This window comes from Pipistrellus hanaki (genome assembly GCF_964339955.1).
Source record: "Pipistrellus hanaki genome assembly, chromosome: 7".
NCBI classification, from domain to species: domain Eukaryota; kingdom Metazoa; phylum Chordata; class Mammalia; order Chiroptera; family Vespertilionidae; genus Pipistrellus; species Pipistrellus hanaki.
Genome location: NC_140509.1, coordinates 55083714 through 55103046, shown reverse-complemented (window position 1 = coordinate 55103046; position 19333 = coordinate 55083714). Strand labels below are relative to the sequence as shown.

The window sequence follows — 19333 nt, the reverse complement described above, 5'->3', positions numbered from 1 at the left end:
GCGGGGCCTTGGGAAGTTGTAATTTTGATTGCCCGCTAAAATTAGAGAACAGCTGTCCCAAATTAGCCATGGTTTTGACATGTGACACAATACTTGGAATAAAAAAAAATCAGAATCCTCGGAGGTGGGGGGGACACCCTGGGATTTAGGAGGTTGACTGGCAGTGTGGTGTGGATGAAAATGCACTTCATTTTGAAGGACTTAATACTTGAAAGTGCTGATGCAGGTGAGTCCTCTTCCTCAATGCCCCTGGAGTACCCAGAAGTCCCTATTGGCCTTCACCCTGACCCCACCTCCATGAATAAAGCATTCTTTCTGAAAACCGTGTCTCCCTCAGAACCCATGACCTTCTCATTTATGCACACTCCCATGTATGCCCACAGTAAGATGTGCTTCAGAAATGACACCACAGCCCTGGCCGGCGTGGTTCAATGGTTGGAGCATCGGCCGAAGGGTCTCGGATTCCATTCCAGGTTAAGGGTTCCTAATGGGGTTGCAGGCTCGCACCTGGGTTGTGGGTTCCCTCCCCACTCCCATCGTGGCGTATGTGGTCGATGTTGCCCCCTCCTCCCTTTCACTCTCAGAAAAGCAATGGAAAAAATATCCTCAGGTGAGAATTAACCAAAAATAAAAAGAAGAAATGACACCACAGATTGCCTTTTGTTGCAAGTTATTGAAACAAGTTTGCTAATACATATTTTTTATTACCAGGTCACCATCTGTTTTCTTTGATTATATCATTTTTAAGATTATTTTTAGGTTATTCTTTGCTTTAAGTGATGTCAGAGTCTTAAACAATGTTCTTGAATTCTTGCTGACAGCAAAATTCTGAGAGATGGCAAAAAATATATATCTTAAAGATTTAGACCTAGAGCTGAATTCAAGATGTGGCTTGTGGATTTAGCACTGCTTATTGTTGTTTTCTTTCTTTGTTACATTTTTTTTTCCCTTTACAGGAACTTAGGAATGAAGTCTGGGAATATTCTTCCAATGTCATGTGTTTCATTAATGATCAGCTGCTGGGTGATGTATTTGAACTTCAGAAATGGGCCCACAAGGTGTGGAATATGATTGACTTTAAGCCCCCTGCACTTTATGAGGCACTTACTGTGGACTTTTCTACTAAATTATTAAGCGACACCAAGGCAAGTTACACTGATTTTTAAATAAAAATAGTGGAATCGTTGATTATTTATTTTGACTCAGCATTAATTACTGATATCCTAATGAAGGGAATATGAAAGACTAGGAGACCAAGTTTGCAAAGGATTATAATGTGGCAGGGGTTTGGCAGGCAGGAGTATCTCCAAACATTTCCACTCCCTTAGAGGTTTATAGACATTATCATTTGTGCTAAAATATAAAGACTCTCTTGCCGAAACCGGTTTGGCTCAATGGATAGAGCGTTGGCCTGCGGACTGAAAGGTCCTAGGTTCAGTTCCGGTCAAAGGGCATGTACTTTGGTTGCGGGCACATCCCCAGTGGGGGGTGTGCAGGAGTCAGCTGATCGATGTTTCTCTCTCATCAATGTTTCTAACTATCTTCTTCTCTGCAAAAAAAGCAATAAAATATATGTAAAAAATAAAAATAAAAAATTTTATAAAGACTCTCCCTCAAAGAAGGTCAAACCTATCACTCACCTTTAGTGTGGAATATTTTAATTAGTACCAATACCCACGTGACATATACTGCACCAGGAGAATGGAAAGATTTGGAAGAAAGGTGACATTTTAAAGCATGACACACAGTTGGTAAGAGCAGGATGTAATGTCACTGGGGTGTCTGTAGCAGAGGACAGTCTCGAAGTCTGAGGTCGAGAGAGTGAGGCACAGACATCATGATTGGATGGCAATAGAGATAAAAGTACTTTGTAGTTTTGCTCACAAAGTTTGTAGCAACAACTATACTACATGCTGAAGATTATTTCATGCTCCTGGTGGCCTGGGCCTACAGAGAGATCCAGTGCCTTTCTGAGCTGTGCAGAGACAAAGACCAGTATCTTGCATCCCTGTTTAACCACTGCATGGAATGGAATCTGAAACACAGTAGCTGCTCCATGAATATTTGGTTGAATAAACAATGCACTTGGAAAATGCTAGAAACTCGGGTGCACGGCGGCACTTAATGTTGATAGCAGTTAAATCCCAAAGGGATAGGAGTTTAGAAGTACATGGTGTGCTCTGGGAATAACTGGGACAACAAAGAGACTAGAATTACTGGGGAAATGAGGCTGAGAGAATGAGAGTATCAGTCATGATTCTTCATGTCATCAATACTAAGCTACTCTGATTAATTTAGATTAAGGAGAAAGGGCATGTATTTAAGGGATATTGGTAACCTCACAAGTGGCGGGTAAGTTGGAGAACCTGCTTTGGAAAGCAGATAGGGACCAAAGGAAGCCTGGCGCACCCTTCTCCACATCAGGAATATGCAGCCAAGATCTGCCATGGTGCCTGCTGGCCTGGGTTCAATCTCCCTGCATCCCCGGGATATCCCTGCATTCTGGCTCTCAGAGGTTGGGAAGAGGGAGAATCTGGCCCCTTCAAGGTCTGGGTGGCCGGGCCCTGTGGGGAATTCCCCAAATAGGAAAGGTGTTCAGCTGTTAAATAGGAAGAAGAAAAAACAAAAACAAAAAACACCCAACGGATCCACTAAAGAAAGGTTGAACTTCCCATCCATTCTGAATCAAGAGGGAACTTTTCATAAAGAGTTATGACACAGTCCTTCGATTTTCTGGAAAATTTTTTAGGGCTGTGCAAAAACAGGCTGGTGTGAGGGAGGGAAGCCTGGTGACAGGACAGCCTTCTGGAAAGCTGCTATAGCTGCAGGGGCTAGAGGTAAAGACAGTTTCCATTAACTGGTGGTTGTGAGGGGAGGGGACCTACGTTCCAGAGGAAATCTTTAGGGCCCCCCCCCCCCGCCCCAAATGGTAGATTTTTCTTGCTGAGTAAAATCCAGGGACTTGTTTACCTTTGGGTTGGATTGATATGCTACATAATTATATTTGTGTGTTTGGTCTGCTCTCAACAACCCCAGAAAAATAAGATATTATTGCACAGGGAATCATGATTTTCAGTAAATCCTTTTTTCCCCCTCCTAAGCCTGTGAAGTTGACTCTTATTCTATTTTTAAAATGTTTTATTTTTAAGCCTCTTATTCTAAAGTAATAATGCTTTTATAATCAAGAAATTGTAGTACAGAAGCTGAGAGGCACAACTCTTATATAATAAAGAGCTAATATGTTAATTAGGCCAAAAAGTAGAATGATCGTCCGGATGAAGCCTGTGCTGCCAGGAACGAGGCAGCGGCGGCCTTGCATGACTTTTGTGAATCGGGCCTCTGGTTAATTATAATTAGTATGGATGCCGGAATACACATTATTTCAGTCTTTCAATTAAAAATATTATTTATAAGGCCGGTGTGGCTCAGCAGTTGAGCTTTGATCTATGAACCAGGAGGTATTGGGCATGTGCCCACTTGCAGGCTCGATCCCCAATGGGGGACATGCAGGAAGTGGTCGATCAGTGATTCTCACATCATTGATGTTTCTCTTTCCCTTTCTTAAATCAGTAATAATAATAAAGGTTAGAGTGACATAAAATTAATGATAGTGATACATTTAAAATTGATTTCATTTATGTTTCCCAGATTCTTAAGAAATAAGGTGTCTAATATCCAAAATGTATTCCATTCAATGTGCTCTGCTCCCTAGATGAATGCCACTGTGACTAGTGCTTTCAGTTTGGATGCCTTTTGGTAGGAGTACACATCTCATGAACATTAGTTGTCTCTACTGGAAAGGATGGCAATTGTAAACGAGCTGGGGGCCTCTGGGAACTTGAGGACATGATTGCACAGCATCGAAAGCACAGCACCCCTCGCCCAGTCCCTGGAATCACATCTCCTATGGATTTAGGAGCCTTATTTTCCCTCTCAGAAAGGCTGGCCTGGCTTTGTTAGCTAATCTGAGCCGCCTCTGAAAATCCAGAACACATGGTAACCTAATCCAGGCGCTCACAATGGCTTTTTCCCCAAAATTACTGAGGAAAGAAAAGAATTACCAGTCTCTCTTCTCAAAGGGACTGACTGTCCTTTCCACAATTAGTTTGTAATGCAGTGGCTACCTAAGCCATGTGTTCTTGGTTTTGATTTTGGGTTAATGTTGTTGAAAAGTTTTTAAAAAATGTGTTATTTAGGTTGTAAAGACTTGGTATAATAAAATGAAGCAAAACTCCTTAAATTATTCTTTTAATTTTGTTGTTACATTCTCCACTGTTAATGCTGTTAACATCTTATCAATAAAAACATTATTATTTTGTTTTTGGTCATTTTTAGAATTTTCTTCCAAGATATTGACCTGCATTATCTTTTTCTCCTGAATTTTAATAGCATGATTTTGTGTTCTTGGATGTTTCTATTGATCCTAATCCAATTGGAAGATTGGTTTTTGAGGTAAGAGGTTTTTTGTTGTTTTTTAGTAAGTTGGAAGGGTTGGGGAGTGGAAATCTGTAACTATAAAAATGTTAAATATTTAATCTTTTAAATCTTGAATTTTATTTTTTAGCTATACTGTGATAAATGTCCCAAAACATGTAAAAATTTTCAGGCCTTGTGCACAGGAAAAGCAGGGTTTTCTCAAAGTGGCATCAAGCTACATTATGTCGGTTCAATTTTTCATCGAATAGTAAAGAATGCTTGGGTACAAGGAGGAGGTGAGTTTACAAACTTAAGTACAACTTAATTGCAACATCAAATCAGAATGTACAAAATTTTACTTACTTTTGTAAAATGCATATAGGCTTAGATATATTTAATATTAGATGTTTGTGGGAACCCTAATCAGAGGATGTTCAAGGCCAATTTGCCATACATGTACAGAAGCAAGGACACAGCAGTTTTGCTGTATGCACTGCGCAGGTATACCTTTCTATAGCCCAAACATTGATGTCACTATTTGGCAAGAAGCCTCTTTTGTCTGAGTTGGCCTGGCCTGCGGGGATCAGGCTGAAACCGGCTCTCTGACATCCCGAGGGGTCCGGGATTGTGAGAGGGCGCAAGCCACGCCGAGGGACTCCACCTGGTACAGATCGGGCTGGGAAAGGACCACAGGAGGGCTCTAGGGCGTGTCCGGCCCATCTCACCCAGTCCAGATCGGTTGGACCCCAGCAGCAAGCTAACCTACTGGTCAGAGCGTCTGTCCCCTGGTGGTTGCACATCATAGGGAATGGTCGAACAGTCAGACACCTAGCATATTAGGCCTTTATTATATAGGATTATATGGATGTTACTGACCAGCCAGTTCATGGCTGCTTTGCACAGCTGCCTTGAAGAACTGCTTTGTCTGATGGCTCCTTAATAGCGATGGCTACTTGGTCTGCAATAAAGTCTCTCTTATAGGCCTACGACTTCTCATATCTTCTTCTAATACTCAGCATCTGAGGGCCTGTACACCCCACAGTTAGCATAGTTGAGCAGGATCAAGGAGTAAGTGCTCCAACAATGTTGTATATATTTAAAGGATGTTTTTCATAGATATTCATACTCTTTAAAATTTTTCTAATTATAAATCCAAAGTATGTTATCAGGAATATTCTGAAATAAGCCATATAAGAAAGGAGGAAAACGTTTTTAAACAAAACGTAATTTTAAGTGCTCACCTAAATAAATAAGAATACTTAGAAAATACAAAACTTTTAAGAAACACACTAAAGGTGGGAATTTGAAAATAGAATAAGTGGAAAACAACTTATTTTTCACCAAAGATGTTACATTATTACAACTGAAAAGTGAGATCTAGAGCATTTTGGTTTCCTTTTTGGTTCTTTTCAGGTCAGTCCTTTGGCTTTACAGACTAGGTAGCCTGGTTAACAACACAAAATTAAATTTGGGAGGCTTTGGGGGAAATATCCGATAGGGATAAATTAGTCAATAATCTGTATATAGAACAGCCTAAGTGACTGTCCAATCGTTCAATCAGTAGCTATGACACACAATGACTACCAGGGGGCAGATGCTCAACAGACAGGCATGGAAACATGGAGCAGACTGATGAATCTCAGAGAGAAGGGGGGAGGGCGGGAAGAGATTAACCAAAGATCTTATATGCATACTAGCGGCCCAGCATGTGAAATGGTGTGAGACCCTGAACCACCGCTCTGGTGGGACCCCAGGCCTTGCCGCACGGAGCCGTGGGCCCTGCCTCTGCTGTGCAGCTTTGACCGGTTGTTTGGTCGTGACGCCAGTAGGGCATCATGACCACAGGCTTCTTAGAATAGAGGACTAGCGGCCTGGTCCACCCATTCGTGCACTGGTGGGGTCCCTCAGCCTGGCCTGCAGGGGATGGGCCAAAACTGGCAGTCTGAAATCCCCCAAGGGGTCCCGGATTGTGAGAGGGCGCCGTAAATATATATTTAAAAATATTTAGTTCAAAATTTCACAGAGTGCTCTGTTCTGCTGCTTTTCTATAGTGTTCACAAGTTTGGTGGCTTGCTTTCCAAGATTTACTGGCTCTCTTCCCCTCCTTACCTTTCTCTGAACTTTCCCTTCAGTGCTATGGTCCACATCCAGCTCACTGTTGATTCTTCTCTTTCTATTCTTTAGGGGCCTAAGATTCTAGGCCCCACTTCTGTGGGTTCTAGAACTTTGGGTGTCCCTTCCTTCATCAAAAATATAAAAAATCAGCCTTGGCTGGTGTGCTCCATGGTGAGAGCACTGGCTTGCGCACTGAAGGGTCAGGGTTTGATTCCAGGTCAAGGGCATGTTCCTGGGTTGCTATTTGCTCCCCGCCCCCTGTTGGAGCATGTGCTTGCAGAAGGCAACCAGTCGATGTGTGTCTCTCACAACAGACTGATGACAGAGTGCCCTCCCCCATCTTCTGCTTTCTCTCTCTGAAAAGCAATGAAAAATATATCCTCAGGTGAGGATTAACAAAAATATTTAAAAAGTAAAGAATTATATTTTACAGCTGCATTGATATTTTAAAAAATATCTTTGACTTAAAAAATCATTACAAATGAATTCCATTGCCAAAATAATGAGTTATCACTGTAGGGTTCCAAGGAATGAAAATTTGAACATTAATTCTTTATAAAGCACCTATTTTTATTCTTGTTCTAGAAATATCTTACTGTTCCTACTTTATCCTCTTTCCATTTTTCTTAAAAGATGGACTATATGATAACTTGTGAAGTAAGCAAAATTTATATGAACACACAATTTAAAAAAATCATTATCACAATTATAATTTAACTAGAAGCCGGAGTGGGGGGGTCCCTCAGCCCAGCCAGCCCCTCTCACAGTAGGGAGCCCTCAGGGATGGGAGGTGACCCGGTGATGGGGGGGAAGGGGAGGAAGGCGACGGCCCATCACACCTTGGCTGTGCCTCTGTCAGCAGTGCAAGCCTCAGCTGGCCCTGGTTACCTGAGCCTTGGGTGGCCCTGGGTGGCTGGGCAGCCACCATCCGAGGTTTGCCTGCGCCTTGGGCCGGCCCTAGGTGGCTGAGGGGACTGGGGGACTCCGGAGGCAGGTGCACGGGGCAGGCCTGGCCTTGCCACATGCCTGCTGCCCTTGCAGGGCTGAAGGGACTGGGCACTGTCATCTTTGAGGGCATGGCAGTCAATGAGTATATTCCCTCCTTATTGGCCGTGGGTGCTGCATGTTCCCTCTTTATTAGATAGGATACTTCATCACTTCAAAGTTTACATTGTAATTTAACCTACCTCCAAGAATTGTTAGGAAAAAAATAGTGTCTTGAATGTAAAATTGTTTATAAAACGCATTATAGTAATATTTTCATGGTATAAAACTTATTGTAGTCAATTGTATAAGGGGAATCATAATTGAAAGCATTTTTCACCCTGCCAATGTTGTGCTTTCCTTTTTAGTTTCAGAATTACAGTATTTATTGTTATTTTGCAGATATAGATGCTGGAAAAGGAGATGGTGGAGAGTCAATTTATGGACCAACATTTGAAGGCATGTATCTTTAAATTTTATCAGTCATATATTAGTTGATAATGCAAATTTAACAGGACAGGACAATTCACAACTTAAGATAGTGTTTGGGGTAACATATTAAAAGTGGGAGTTAGCCAAAACCGGTTTGGCTCAGTGGCTAGAGCATCAGCTTGCGGATTGATTTCAGTCAAGGGCATGTACCTTGGTTGCAGCATATCCACAGTAGAGGGTGTGCAAGAGGCAGCTAATCGATGACTCTTTCCCATCGATGTTTCTAACCATCTCTCTCCCTTCCTCTCTGTAAAAAATCAATAAATTTAAAAAAATACTTAAAAAAAAAATACTAAAAGTGGGAGTTAAAAATGGCATCCCAGGTTAGACCAGAACAGTTTTGTACACACATTGTTTTCACTTTCCTAAGTATATTATTTCTTTAGGATGAATTCCTAGAATTACGATTGTAGGGTCAAAAGGAATTGGTTTTTAAAGCTTGTAATTTGCCATTCTCAGAATTGGCACCTTGATTATTCTGTTTAGGCTGTCTGGGATCCTGGAAAGATGGGTAATGGTGGTAGTGGTGTAGTTTATTAATTTTTTAAAATCCCAAAATAAAAACAGACAACATAATTAGATAGAAAATTGAAAGCCAGCAAAAGAATTAGATAGAAAAACTGAAAACTCATGGATAACGTTTATAACAAAACCGATAAGCTAAGTTACATAAATTCCAAAGTACAAACAGGTGAGAAGCAGACTGCCAACAGCCACTGTCAGCCAACAGCCAAAAATCTGTGTGGGAGAAAGCAGGGCATCCGAGGGACCTGGGAACAGCTGAACCCCAAAATAGCCAATTACTGGTGTGTGCAGGGGGCTCGTAGGAAGGTTCAGTCTAGCCTCTAGGACTCTGGAACCTGATCTGAAATGGCCCTCTTCCAGGACAGGCTGGATTGAGGAGGTATTGCTGGGGATGGAACCAGATTATGCAGGCTAGAGGGAAAACAGTGAGGAGGAGGGAATGCGAACACAGGAAATCTCAGAAAGCAAGATGCATATCGTTGACCACCAATTGAAAACACAAAAAGGAGGTTTGTGAAGTTAGAAAAGCTGCTTTCCTTCTAAAGCCACACCTGCTTCTAAATGTTTAGGAAAACTACTTTTACATAAAAATGAACAGCAAAAAGTTTCATGGTTATTAGAAGGAAAAAAGGGAATAAGGGACAGAGTAACAGTACCACAGATAATAAAAGCACACTACAAAGACATGCTCACAACAAGATCAAAACTGTGCAATTTCAAAATGAGCTAAATGTATTACTAAAATGACACAAGATAGGAAAGAACTCATAAATCAGAATTAGGAAAACTCAGCATGAGGTTATTAAACTGAGGAAAGAATAATAAAATTTCTGAAACAAACTAGACAGAACATAAGACCAAATAAACAAATAAACACAACAGATAGGTACCTTAAAGAAGTAGAAGTAGAAGGAGGAAGTTGGATTTATGTGTTTTTTTAAATCCTCACCCCAGGACGTTTTTCATTGATGAGAGAGAGAGAGAGAGAGAGAGAGAGAGAGAGAGAGAGAGAGAGAGAAAGAGAGAAAGAGAGAGAGAAATGTATGTAACAAACATTGATTGGTTGCTCCCCAAACATGGCGAGAGAGAGAGAGAGAGAGAGAGAGAGAGAGAGAGAGAGAGAGAGATATTTATGTGAGAAACATTGATTGGTTGCCCTCCAAACATGGCGTGATGGGGGCAGATGAAATATGATAGAGGCTAATAAGTTAAATATTCTATAGTCCTGAATTTGAATTGGAAACCCCACTTTAAACTCAAGAAGTATCTCATCTCTCTCTCTCTCTCTCTCTCTCTATATATATAGCAGTGTCTACTGAATTGGTCTACAAACAATCACCAATCCGATCATGATACACATTCCTAGCATTTAGATTGTTGTTTTGAAATGTCATTTCTCACTTAAAGAAACCAGGGCTTTTGGGAGAAATGGTAGGTTCCAAATATGGAAAGGAAATTACAAAATGAGTCTGGAACCTCATGTTTAGTCAAGCTGTCATCAGAGAGCAAGAACGCTATTAAAGATTTACTAGAATTACGTCAAAGGCCTCAGGAGCCAATTTGAAGAGCTTCTCACTGGCCAAAGATGGAGTAATTTGAATAATAGTTGCAATTATTTGAAATCCAACACATATAATATATTAAATCCATGAGTTCATAATAGTATTATTTTATAAATAAAGCCTAATTGCTTGGAACTTGGACCTTCTGTCTAGTAGAAGACTGATGTCTCCGCTCCTTTCCTCACCTGCCCCTCTGGAATGATGGGTAATGAGTTCATTATTTTGAAAACTGATAAATATAGAGAAAGAATCAACCATTCATCTTGTCTTTTCTATGAGAACTAGACTAAACTGTAAACAAGGGGAACCAACTTATCATAAAAGTATTCCAATTACTAGTGAAAAGGAAATAATAGAATTAGAGTATCACCATTTTGCTGCCCCCATCGTGGGCATTTGGATGTAGGCATTTGCTACATCACAGTCTCTGCTACCATGCTCAAACCAGAATAGACATGATGATCTGTCTGTTGAGAGAACACACCACCAAATGGATAGAACAGGAGTCTGAGCAGCTGCCAATTTGCAAGAAATACGACCAGTTCTGCCATAATGTGTTAAAGATCTCTGTGCTATGTAAAATCATGCAATAGAAACCACAACAAGACTTATGGAAGAAATGAGATTGAAAACAAAACATTCCCAGCGGCACATTAAAAAATAAGACAGTAACCCAATAAAAACAGAAACAGTTTTACACATATGTTATGGTTATGAAACACCCAGAGGAAACCACACTTAAGTGGGATAAAATTCATTATGCTCAACTCCTTCCCTGACTTATCAATCAAGGTGAAACAAATAAGCATTTTCGACACAAGTAATATAGCCAAACTGACAGGACAGAGAACAGAGAAAAAGTATATTGAACTGCACCATGTGTGTGCAATGAGCAAGCTCCAGGATGGGAGAAATTCTAGAGGTTAAAAAGGTTCATTAACAGATAAAGTATAAGGAAAAGACAGGGATAGAGGCAAAACCTGTAGATTAAAAGAGACTTAAAAGGCACAACAAGTATTTTAAAATGGGAATGACTAAACTATCCTACCTCGGGATGTACACTTAGATGGTAAAATTACAAGGAAACATTAAGTATTTGATCATGTAAAAGTCAGGGAAATAGTGACTTTGAGAGTGTGGAGAGGGACTTAATTAGGGATTTCAGGGGAGGCTGGCAAAATTCTTTCTGTTGGCTTGGGTGGTGGTTAAAAAGGTGTTTGCCTTATAATAATGAATAATAAGTAACTGTATATTCATTTTCTATGGCTTTTTTCTGTCTGTATTTTAATGTAGTGAAATGTTTTATTTTTTTAATTAAAAAAAAAGACATATATGTATTGATTTCAGAGAGGAAGAGAGAAGGAGAGAGAGATAGAAACATCAATGATAAGAGAAATCATTGATTGGCTGCCTCCTGCACGCCCCCTATGGGGATCGAGCCCACAACCTGGGCGTGTGCCCTGACTGGGAATTGAATTGTGACTTCCTGGTTCATAAGGTCCATGCTCAACCACTGAGCCACACCAGCCAGGCTGAAAAGGTTTTTAAAAATAATATTGAATGGCCAAAGTGCAAAGGAAAAGTAAAAGCTAGTTTCCTTTTAAAATCATATGACAGCTTTATCAAATGAAACCATGCAAGCGACACCATTCATTTATTTACTCATAAATCAGGAAACTCTTAGTTTGGTGCCTACAATTGCACTAGTGCCTTTGGAAAAAAGATGACCAAGTTTCCACCTTCAAGGATTGTAGTGCTTTTGTGATGACAGATGTTTAAACAGGTAAACTATAGGTGCTGTGCTGATTTTTATTCCAAAGGAAGAACTAAGTGCTGTGCGACAAGAAAGAACAACCAGCTGCCTGGGAGTGAGGGCAGTGGCCCAGAGCAGCTTGTGAGTTTAGTGCAGACCGGCTGTTCCTGGAAGCTTTCCTGGCATCCTTAATCCCCGATGAGAATCCACCCTACCACTCCACCCCACAGCTGTTATCAGACTGTCCAAACTCTTTCTGCTTGGAGTCACGGTCTCAGACAACTTGGGCCTTCTGTCCAAGAGGAGACTGATCTATCTCTTAGGTCATCTCCTCACCTGCCCCCTCTGGATATCCCTGTGCCTCTGTCAATTTCTTTCGTTGCCATCCTTTGTGGGGATTTGGTCTCCAGATGGAGGCCTGGCCTCTGGTGCCAGGGAGGCCCAGTGTGTTTAGGGACGTGTCTGTTACTGATTTGCTTGTGTGGAATGCAGGATTAGAAATCCAGTAACTGCCGGGACTGGTTTGGCTCAATGGATAGAGCGTTGGCTTGGGGATTGAAAGTCCCCAGGTTCGATTCCAGTCAAGGGCATGTACCTTGGTTTCGGGCATATCCCCAGTGGGGGGTATGCAAGAGGCAACTGATCAAGGACTCTCTCCCATTGATGTTTCTAACTATCTCTCTCCCTTCCTCTCTGTACAAAAATCAATAAAATATATTAAAAAAAAAAAAAAGAAAGAAAGAAAGAAATCCAGTAACTAGTCAAGTGAAGAGAGGGATGCTCCAGGTGACTGTGGGAGAGAGACCATGACTAGTACTCAGAACAGCCACAGCATGGTTTTCCTCCTTTCACCCCTGTGGATTCTTAATACATCAGCCTGGCAGTCCTTCCTCCCAATTTCTCTCATGGGACCCTATTTCCATGAGATGCAGAATTAAAACCCAGAGCTTGTTAAAAACCATTACAACCACAAAACTTACTTTTATTGGGTTTAACACAGTGAATTTAAAAGAATAAATCATATTTAATCCAATGATTATTTTATAAATTAGCTAATATTTTAGGTTTTTTTTTAAACTTGAAAATCTGTTTTGCTTTGAATTTTGCTTTTTTGTCTTCCCAAATCCTAGGCTGAATGTTAGATGATGAATATTAACCCCTTTTTTCTCCTTCTATTCTTTGTATAGTAGTCCTAGTCCTTCCCACCCTTGAAGAATTGCTGACTAGATTGGCTTGGGCTGACTAGAGAAATGGTCAGTTATATGAAAAGCCAAAAAAAAAAAGGGCCTATATTTTAAAATACTAAATTATCCTTGGTACATTAAATAGATGAGCTTCTTAATGTTAGCTTGGGCCCTAATAGATACATCACTTAACATCTAATTGTCTACCTTTGCCGGGCAGCTCAGTTGATTAGAGCAGCATCCCAGTTCACCAAGGTTTCAGGTTCAATTCCTGGTCAGGGCACATGCAAGAATCAACACATGAATGCATAAATAAGTGGAACAACAAATCATTAGTTCCTGTAAGTGGCAGAGGCAGGAGACTCCTGACTCAGACAAGGTAATGAAAGGGTTCTGAGTTTCTACCATAGCCTTTACATTTCCGTAACTTTCTTTGAGTCTTTATTGAAAGTCCATGCCTGTCATGTGACCTAACCCACCCCACCTTCCCTCTGAGATTCCAGTCTGTTCCATGCTTCTATCTCTCTGGATCTGTTTTGTTCATCAGTTTATTTTGTTTATTAGATTCCACATATGAGTGAGATCATGTGATAATAGAAATATTTTTAATGACCTACTATTTATTGTCTTTTCTAGATGAAAGCTTTTCAGTTCCTCATAATAAAAGGGGAGTTCTTGGAATGGTCAACAAAGGCCGTCATAGCAATGGTTCACAGTTCTACATCACGCTACAATCAGCTCCCTATCTAGATAAAAAATATGTGGCTTTTGGGTAAGTGTATTGTAAGTTTGTGTATATTATATTCATATGTGGAAAAATGTGGTTAAAAATTTTGGATTAAGTATTGTATGAAGTCTATGGGTAACTAAGATAGAATTTAAAAGCAAAAGTAATACAAATGTAAACATTTAGAAACATTTTGTGAGAAACTTGCTATCCATAAAAAACATAGAAAACATTTAGGAAGCATAGCCATTATAATATTCTGTTTATCCATCCATCCATTTATCCATTTATGTTCAGCCTAAAAGATATTACCAATTCTAAATGATGTTGAATAATACAATAGTACTAAATAATGTAGATAGATGCAGAAGTGAGATGAAACCATTTAAGTAATTGTCCATGAATACTGTGAAGAGATAGATAAAAACTATCCAAATTGCAAGTAACTTTTTTTTAATCCCCCCATGAGGATATTTTTTCCCATTGATTTCTAGAGAGTAGAAGGGGAGGGAGGAGGAAGAGAGAGAGAGAGACAAACAGACAGACACTGTGGCATGAGAGAGACACATCGACTGGTTGCCTCCTGCAGATGCCTGTACTGGAGCTGAGGAACCTGCAACCAAGGTATGTGCCCTTGACAGGGATACAAACCCACTACCCTTCAACCTCGGCCGCAGAGACCTAAATACTGAGGAAAAATGGCTAGGGCACAAGTAACCTTTTTTTACTGAACAATTTACAATATGGAGATATCTCTGGTAATTATTAGAATACTAGAGGCCCAGTGAATCATGCACCAGTGGGGTCCGTCGGCCTGGCCTGCACCCTCTTGCAATCCAGGACTCCTGGGGGGATGTCAGACTGCTAGTTTCAGCCAAATCCCTGCAGGCCAGCCGAGGGACCCTAGTATGCATATAAGACCTTGGGTTAATCTCTTCTCCACTCCCCTATCACTCTGAGATTTATCAGTCTGTTCCATGTTTCCATGCCTGTGTGTTGAGCATCTGCCCCCTGGTGGTCAGTGTGCATCATTAGCTACCAGTTGACAGGTCGCTTAGGCTTTTATATATACAGATTATTAGCAAGATGCTTATAGGCCTGTGGACCTAAAATGGATGAATATACTTTTCATCACTTCAGTATTTCATATCACTACTTGATTATTGAAGTGAATATACATTGAAGTAAAATACATTAAAGTAATATACATTACTTTTTCTTCCCTTAAATGCTATGAAGTGTTCAAATTTTTCTGAATAAGTATTAGATTATTCCAGTTACTCCATAGGGATAATTATTAACTCTTCATCCCATGGAGAAATTTCATGCCATTTTACATTTTAACCACAAAGTTTATATCTGGCCATTGAGCACTTGAAATGTGGCTAATGCATCTGAGTAACTAAATTTTATTTAATTTTAATTAAATTTAAATAGCCACATATGCCCATATTTGGGCAGTGAAGGTCTAGAGCAGTGGTTCCCAACCTTCCTAATGCCGTGACCCTTTAATACAGTTCCTCATGTTGTGGTGACCCCCAACCATAAAATTATTTTCGTTGCTACTTCATAACTGTAATCTTGCTACTGTTATGAATTGTAAATTTAATATCTGATACGCAGGATGTCTTAGGCGACCCCTGTGAAAGGGTCATTTTGACCCCTAAAGGGGTCGCGATGCACAGGTTGAGAATCGCTAGTCTAGAGGAAATCCTAGGATTTTGGAATGTGTTAAATGGTTGGTGCCATTCACCAAGCTAGAGAAGACAAAAAGGATATGGGAGAGATCATGAATTCAGGATGGACAAGTTATGATCTGGATTAAGATACAACAGACAGGTGGTAACTCCTGAATCCCAGGAACAGGTATTTAAGCTGGGCAACGTCTAGAGGTGTGGATTTGGCAGCTATCAACATGGCAGCTGAGCTATGCGCTTGACCACAGTACCATCACTCCCAGAACCACCTCTGGGCCTTTGCTTATTTCTTCATTCTGCCTTCCTTCAGTTTGCCAAAATTCCGTTCAAGGCTTAGGTCAGAAACCTCCCTGATTACCACAATGAAACTGGTTGTCCTCTTTGGCACACTGTGAACAACACAAAGTAGCGACTGGGCCTCACTCATCTAGTGCCCTAATACCTGCAATAAAGGAGAGGTTCGCATAGTAGGTGCTCCTTCAGTATTTGTGAAACCAGTTAAAGAAGAGGATTCACCTTCTTTTTGGACAGAGATGAATGTGTCCCTTTTCCCCTGCTCTTCATCCTGAGAATGTGCCTTGTGTCCTGCTCTGTCATGGTTTCTAATTGGGATGGCAAAAACAGCCCAGAGGCAGGAAGATGACTAGAGCATGATCCGTGTCAGCACTGACCTTGTCCCTATAAAGGTTCATAAAGTGGAATTGACCTTCCCCTGAGCCATGCCTCAGTGCAAGCATTGGTAGAGAGTATATTTAGGACTGTTTCCTAATTTCTGCTAGTCTAGAGGAAATCTTAGGATTTTGGAATTTGTTAAATGGTTGGTGCCATTCACCAAGCTAGAGAAGTTATGATCTGGAGTAAGATACAACAGACAGGTAGTAACTCTTGAATCCCAGGAATAGGTATTCAAGAGAATCATCAGATAAGCTCCACTCAGAGTTCTAGCTTGTAGCCAGTGAATGTCTACAGATACTGAAACCAGTGTGGTGGCTTGGTGCTATCTTTTATTCATGTATTCAATGGATATTGATTAGGTGCCTACTATGTGCTAGGTATTGTGCTAGGCATTGAGCACTAAGCAAAGGCATGGTCTCTGCCCATGAAAGAATCAGAAATGAATCAAAGTATTCAAGTAAATAAAAAATTTACCCGATTATTCCTATAAAGGTACCTGGGAAACTTCCACAAAGAAATGATTGAGCCAAGACCTAAAGGAAGGCCAGGAATTGACCAGACAGAGGGGCTGGCGGTGGGGACAAGAGCAAAGGAGACAACAGTGGCAGGAAGGGCTCAAGGTGCTACTGAAGCAAGCCAGTCTGGCTGGAGCAGAGAGCAAGGGGAGTATGCTGCAAGACAGTCCTGGAGAGGTGTGGGGAAGCCAGCCACGGCAGACATTTTTGGTTTTATCATAAGCATAATGGGAATTGTGGAAATGTTTTAAGCAGGGAGGTGCGATCAGATTTGCATTTTTCAAACTTCACCCTGACTGTAGTTGGAATAATAGATTGGAAGGGTACCAGATAGATGTGGGGGAACCATGGCAATCTGGACACATTTAGAACTATTTATTAATCACTGGTATTATTTTAATTTGTAGGAAAGATCCTTAGCTAAGCTGGGTAGGACTTAATTTAGGAATGTAAGCTAAAAGTGGAAAAGTATGACTGACTAAATTTTCCACCTTTTCTCCTATATTAGGCAACTGATTGAAGGAACAGACGTTCTTCAACAACTAGAATTGGTTCCAACAGAGAATGAAAGACCAATACAACCATGTACAATTATCAACAGTGGAAATTTTTATGTTTGACTTTCAAATCAGTATTTTCTGACTTTATTATGTATCTGATCAGCTATTTCTAGATTTAATTAAACCATGCTTGATAAAATTTAATTTGAAAGCTGTCGCAGATGCAGTAGCAGTTGGTTTACCCCAAACCCAGTATTATTTCTTTTTTCCTTTCTTGCCTCTGCCATATAGACTATAAAAGCACAAAACTCCATTTCCCAGCCTCCTTTACTACCAGGAGTGGTCATAGGATACCATTTTGGCCAGGAATAGAATGCCAGTGGTCCTGACCCTTGCCCTTCATCAGTCTTGAATGCAGAGGCTAAAGTCATAAAAGAAAGAAAACTGCAGAGATGTCAGCCACAACTCTTGATACCCAAAACTATCTATCTCTGGACTTCTTACTGTGAGAAAAATAGAGCCCTGTTTATGTTGGTTGTATATTTTGTTACTTGTAGCCAAAGCCATTCTTAATTTTATAGCAGTACCTAATGAATGGCCTTTGAATATTAAAATATTTTTTTGAAATAAGTTTTTTATTTATTTGAGAGAAAGGAAGAGGTAGAAAGAGAAATAGACAAGAATCTTTGATTGGCTGCCTCCTGCACACCCCCTACTGGGGAATTTCTCAGTGCATGGACATGGCTCAACCAATTGAGCCATACCAGCCAGGGCAAATCCTAAAGTATTTGTAATTAGTTTTTGTAACTACATTATCTGCCAGGAGAAAGTTAGTAAATAACCAAGGGAGACTAGAGAAAAAAATAATTGTTACATTTCATTGTTATACATAGCATTCAAAAAAAGCTATTGTTGAATGTTTTTATAAGACATGAATAGTATGCTTATCTTTGAGCCATTCCAAGGGCTTGGGTTGCAGTCCCCATGGTGGTTGACTCTGAAATGTTATTGGGGATACAGCTTTATCAGCACTGCTTAATCTGAGATTTTCAAACCCGTGTTTGGGAAACCTTTTCAACAAGACTGCTGGACCCTGTCCTTGCCCTACTCCAGAGTCTCAAAGATGTGTGAGACAGGGATTCTGTGCATTTAGCTCTCTCACCAGAGGTTCTTTCTTAAATGCTGGGCACTAGTCATTTGGGAATCACTGTAAGATATAAGTAATGGTTTCAGCCCTCTCTTTATAGTCGGTGACATGCTTGTTAGTGGTGATCCTGCTCAGCTGCTACCACCACCACCACTCCACTCCTGCCGTGCTTAGAGCCATGATGCTTTTCTTGCCTTTAGATTTGTTTTCAAACATGAAGTCTCTTTGGCCCTGGCTGGTTTGGCTCAGTGGATAGAGCGTCAGCCTGCGGACTGAAGGGTCTTGGGCTCAATTCCAGTCAGGGACACAGGCTGGATCCCCAGTGTGGGATGTGTAGGAAAGAGGCAGCCAATCAATGATCCTCTCATTATCCTCGCATCATTGATGTTTCTCTCTTTCCCTTTCTGAAATCAATTTAAAAATATATATATAAAAAAAACACAAAAATATGAAATCTCTTTGAGTCAATCTTATAGAGTCAGGCCTAATTGACTTGGCACTTGCCAAAGGTAGGCATATACTAAAAATAAAAAAATAAAAAATAAAAAAGACACAGGAAGTTATAAAAATAGTAGTCTTGTGTGCCGATCATGCAGTTTCCCCGATGTGCATATCTTATACAACTATAGTACAGTACCAAAATAGGCAACTGACATTGGTACATGTACTGTTAATTTTATCATGTGTAGATCCATATGACTGACACCATAATCAAGACATAGCCCTTTTCCAGTGCCACAGAGACCTCCCTGGGGCTACCCCTTTATAGTTACCCCATTGCCCACCACCATCACAAACTCCTGAAAATGGCTCAGCCCGGCTGGTGTGACCAAGTGGTTGAGCATTGACCAATGAACTATAAGGTAAGGGTTCAATTCCTGGTCAAGGTGCATGCCCATGCCCAGGTTGCAGGCTTGATCCGGTGAAGGGCATGCAGGAGGCAGCCAATCAATGGTTCTCACATCATTGCTGTTTCTCCTCTCTTCCTCTGAAATGAAAAATATTAAAACACACACACACAAAAAAAAACAAAAACAAAAA

General features: G+C 40.6%; 1 protein-coding gene across 3 annotated transcripts in view; it reads left to right on the top strand.

The window, feature by feature from the left end:
* The window catches only part of PPIL6 (peptidylprolyl isomerase like 6), a 24721-nt gene extending 5388 nt beyond the window's left edge, over positions 1-19333 (top strand). For all 3 annotated transcript variants that reach the window (XM_084890558.1, XM_084890560.1, XM_084890559.1), the window contains 6 exons: positions 957-1145; positions 4390-4452; positions 4565-4712; positions 7918-7974; positions 13668-13803; positions 17154-19333. In XM_084890558.1, the coding sequence (XP_084746684.1) occupies positions 957-1145; positions 4390-4452; positions 4565-4712; positions 7918-7974; positions 13668-13803; positions 17154-17265 (705 nt within the window). In that variant the 3' untranslated portion in view covers positions 17266-19333. The remainder of the gene's footprint in view (positions 1-956; positions 1146-4389; positions 4453-4564; positions 4713-7917; positions 7975-13667; positions 13804-17153) is intronic.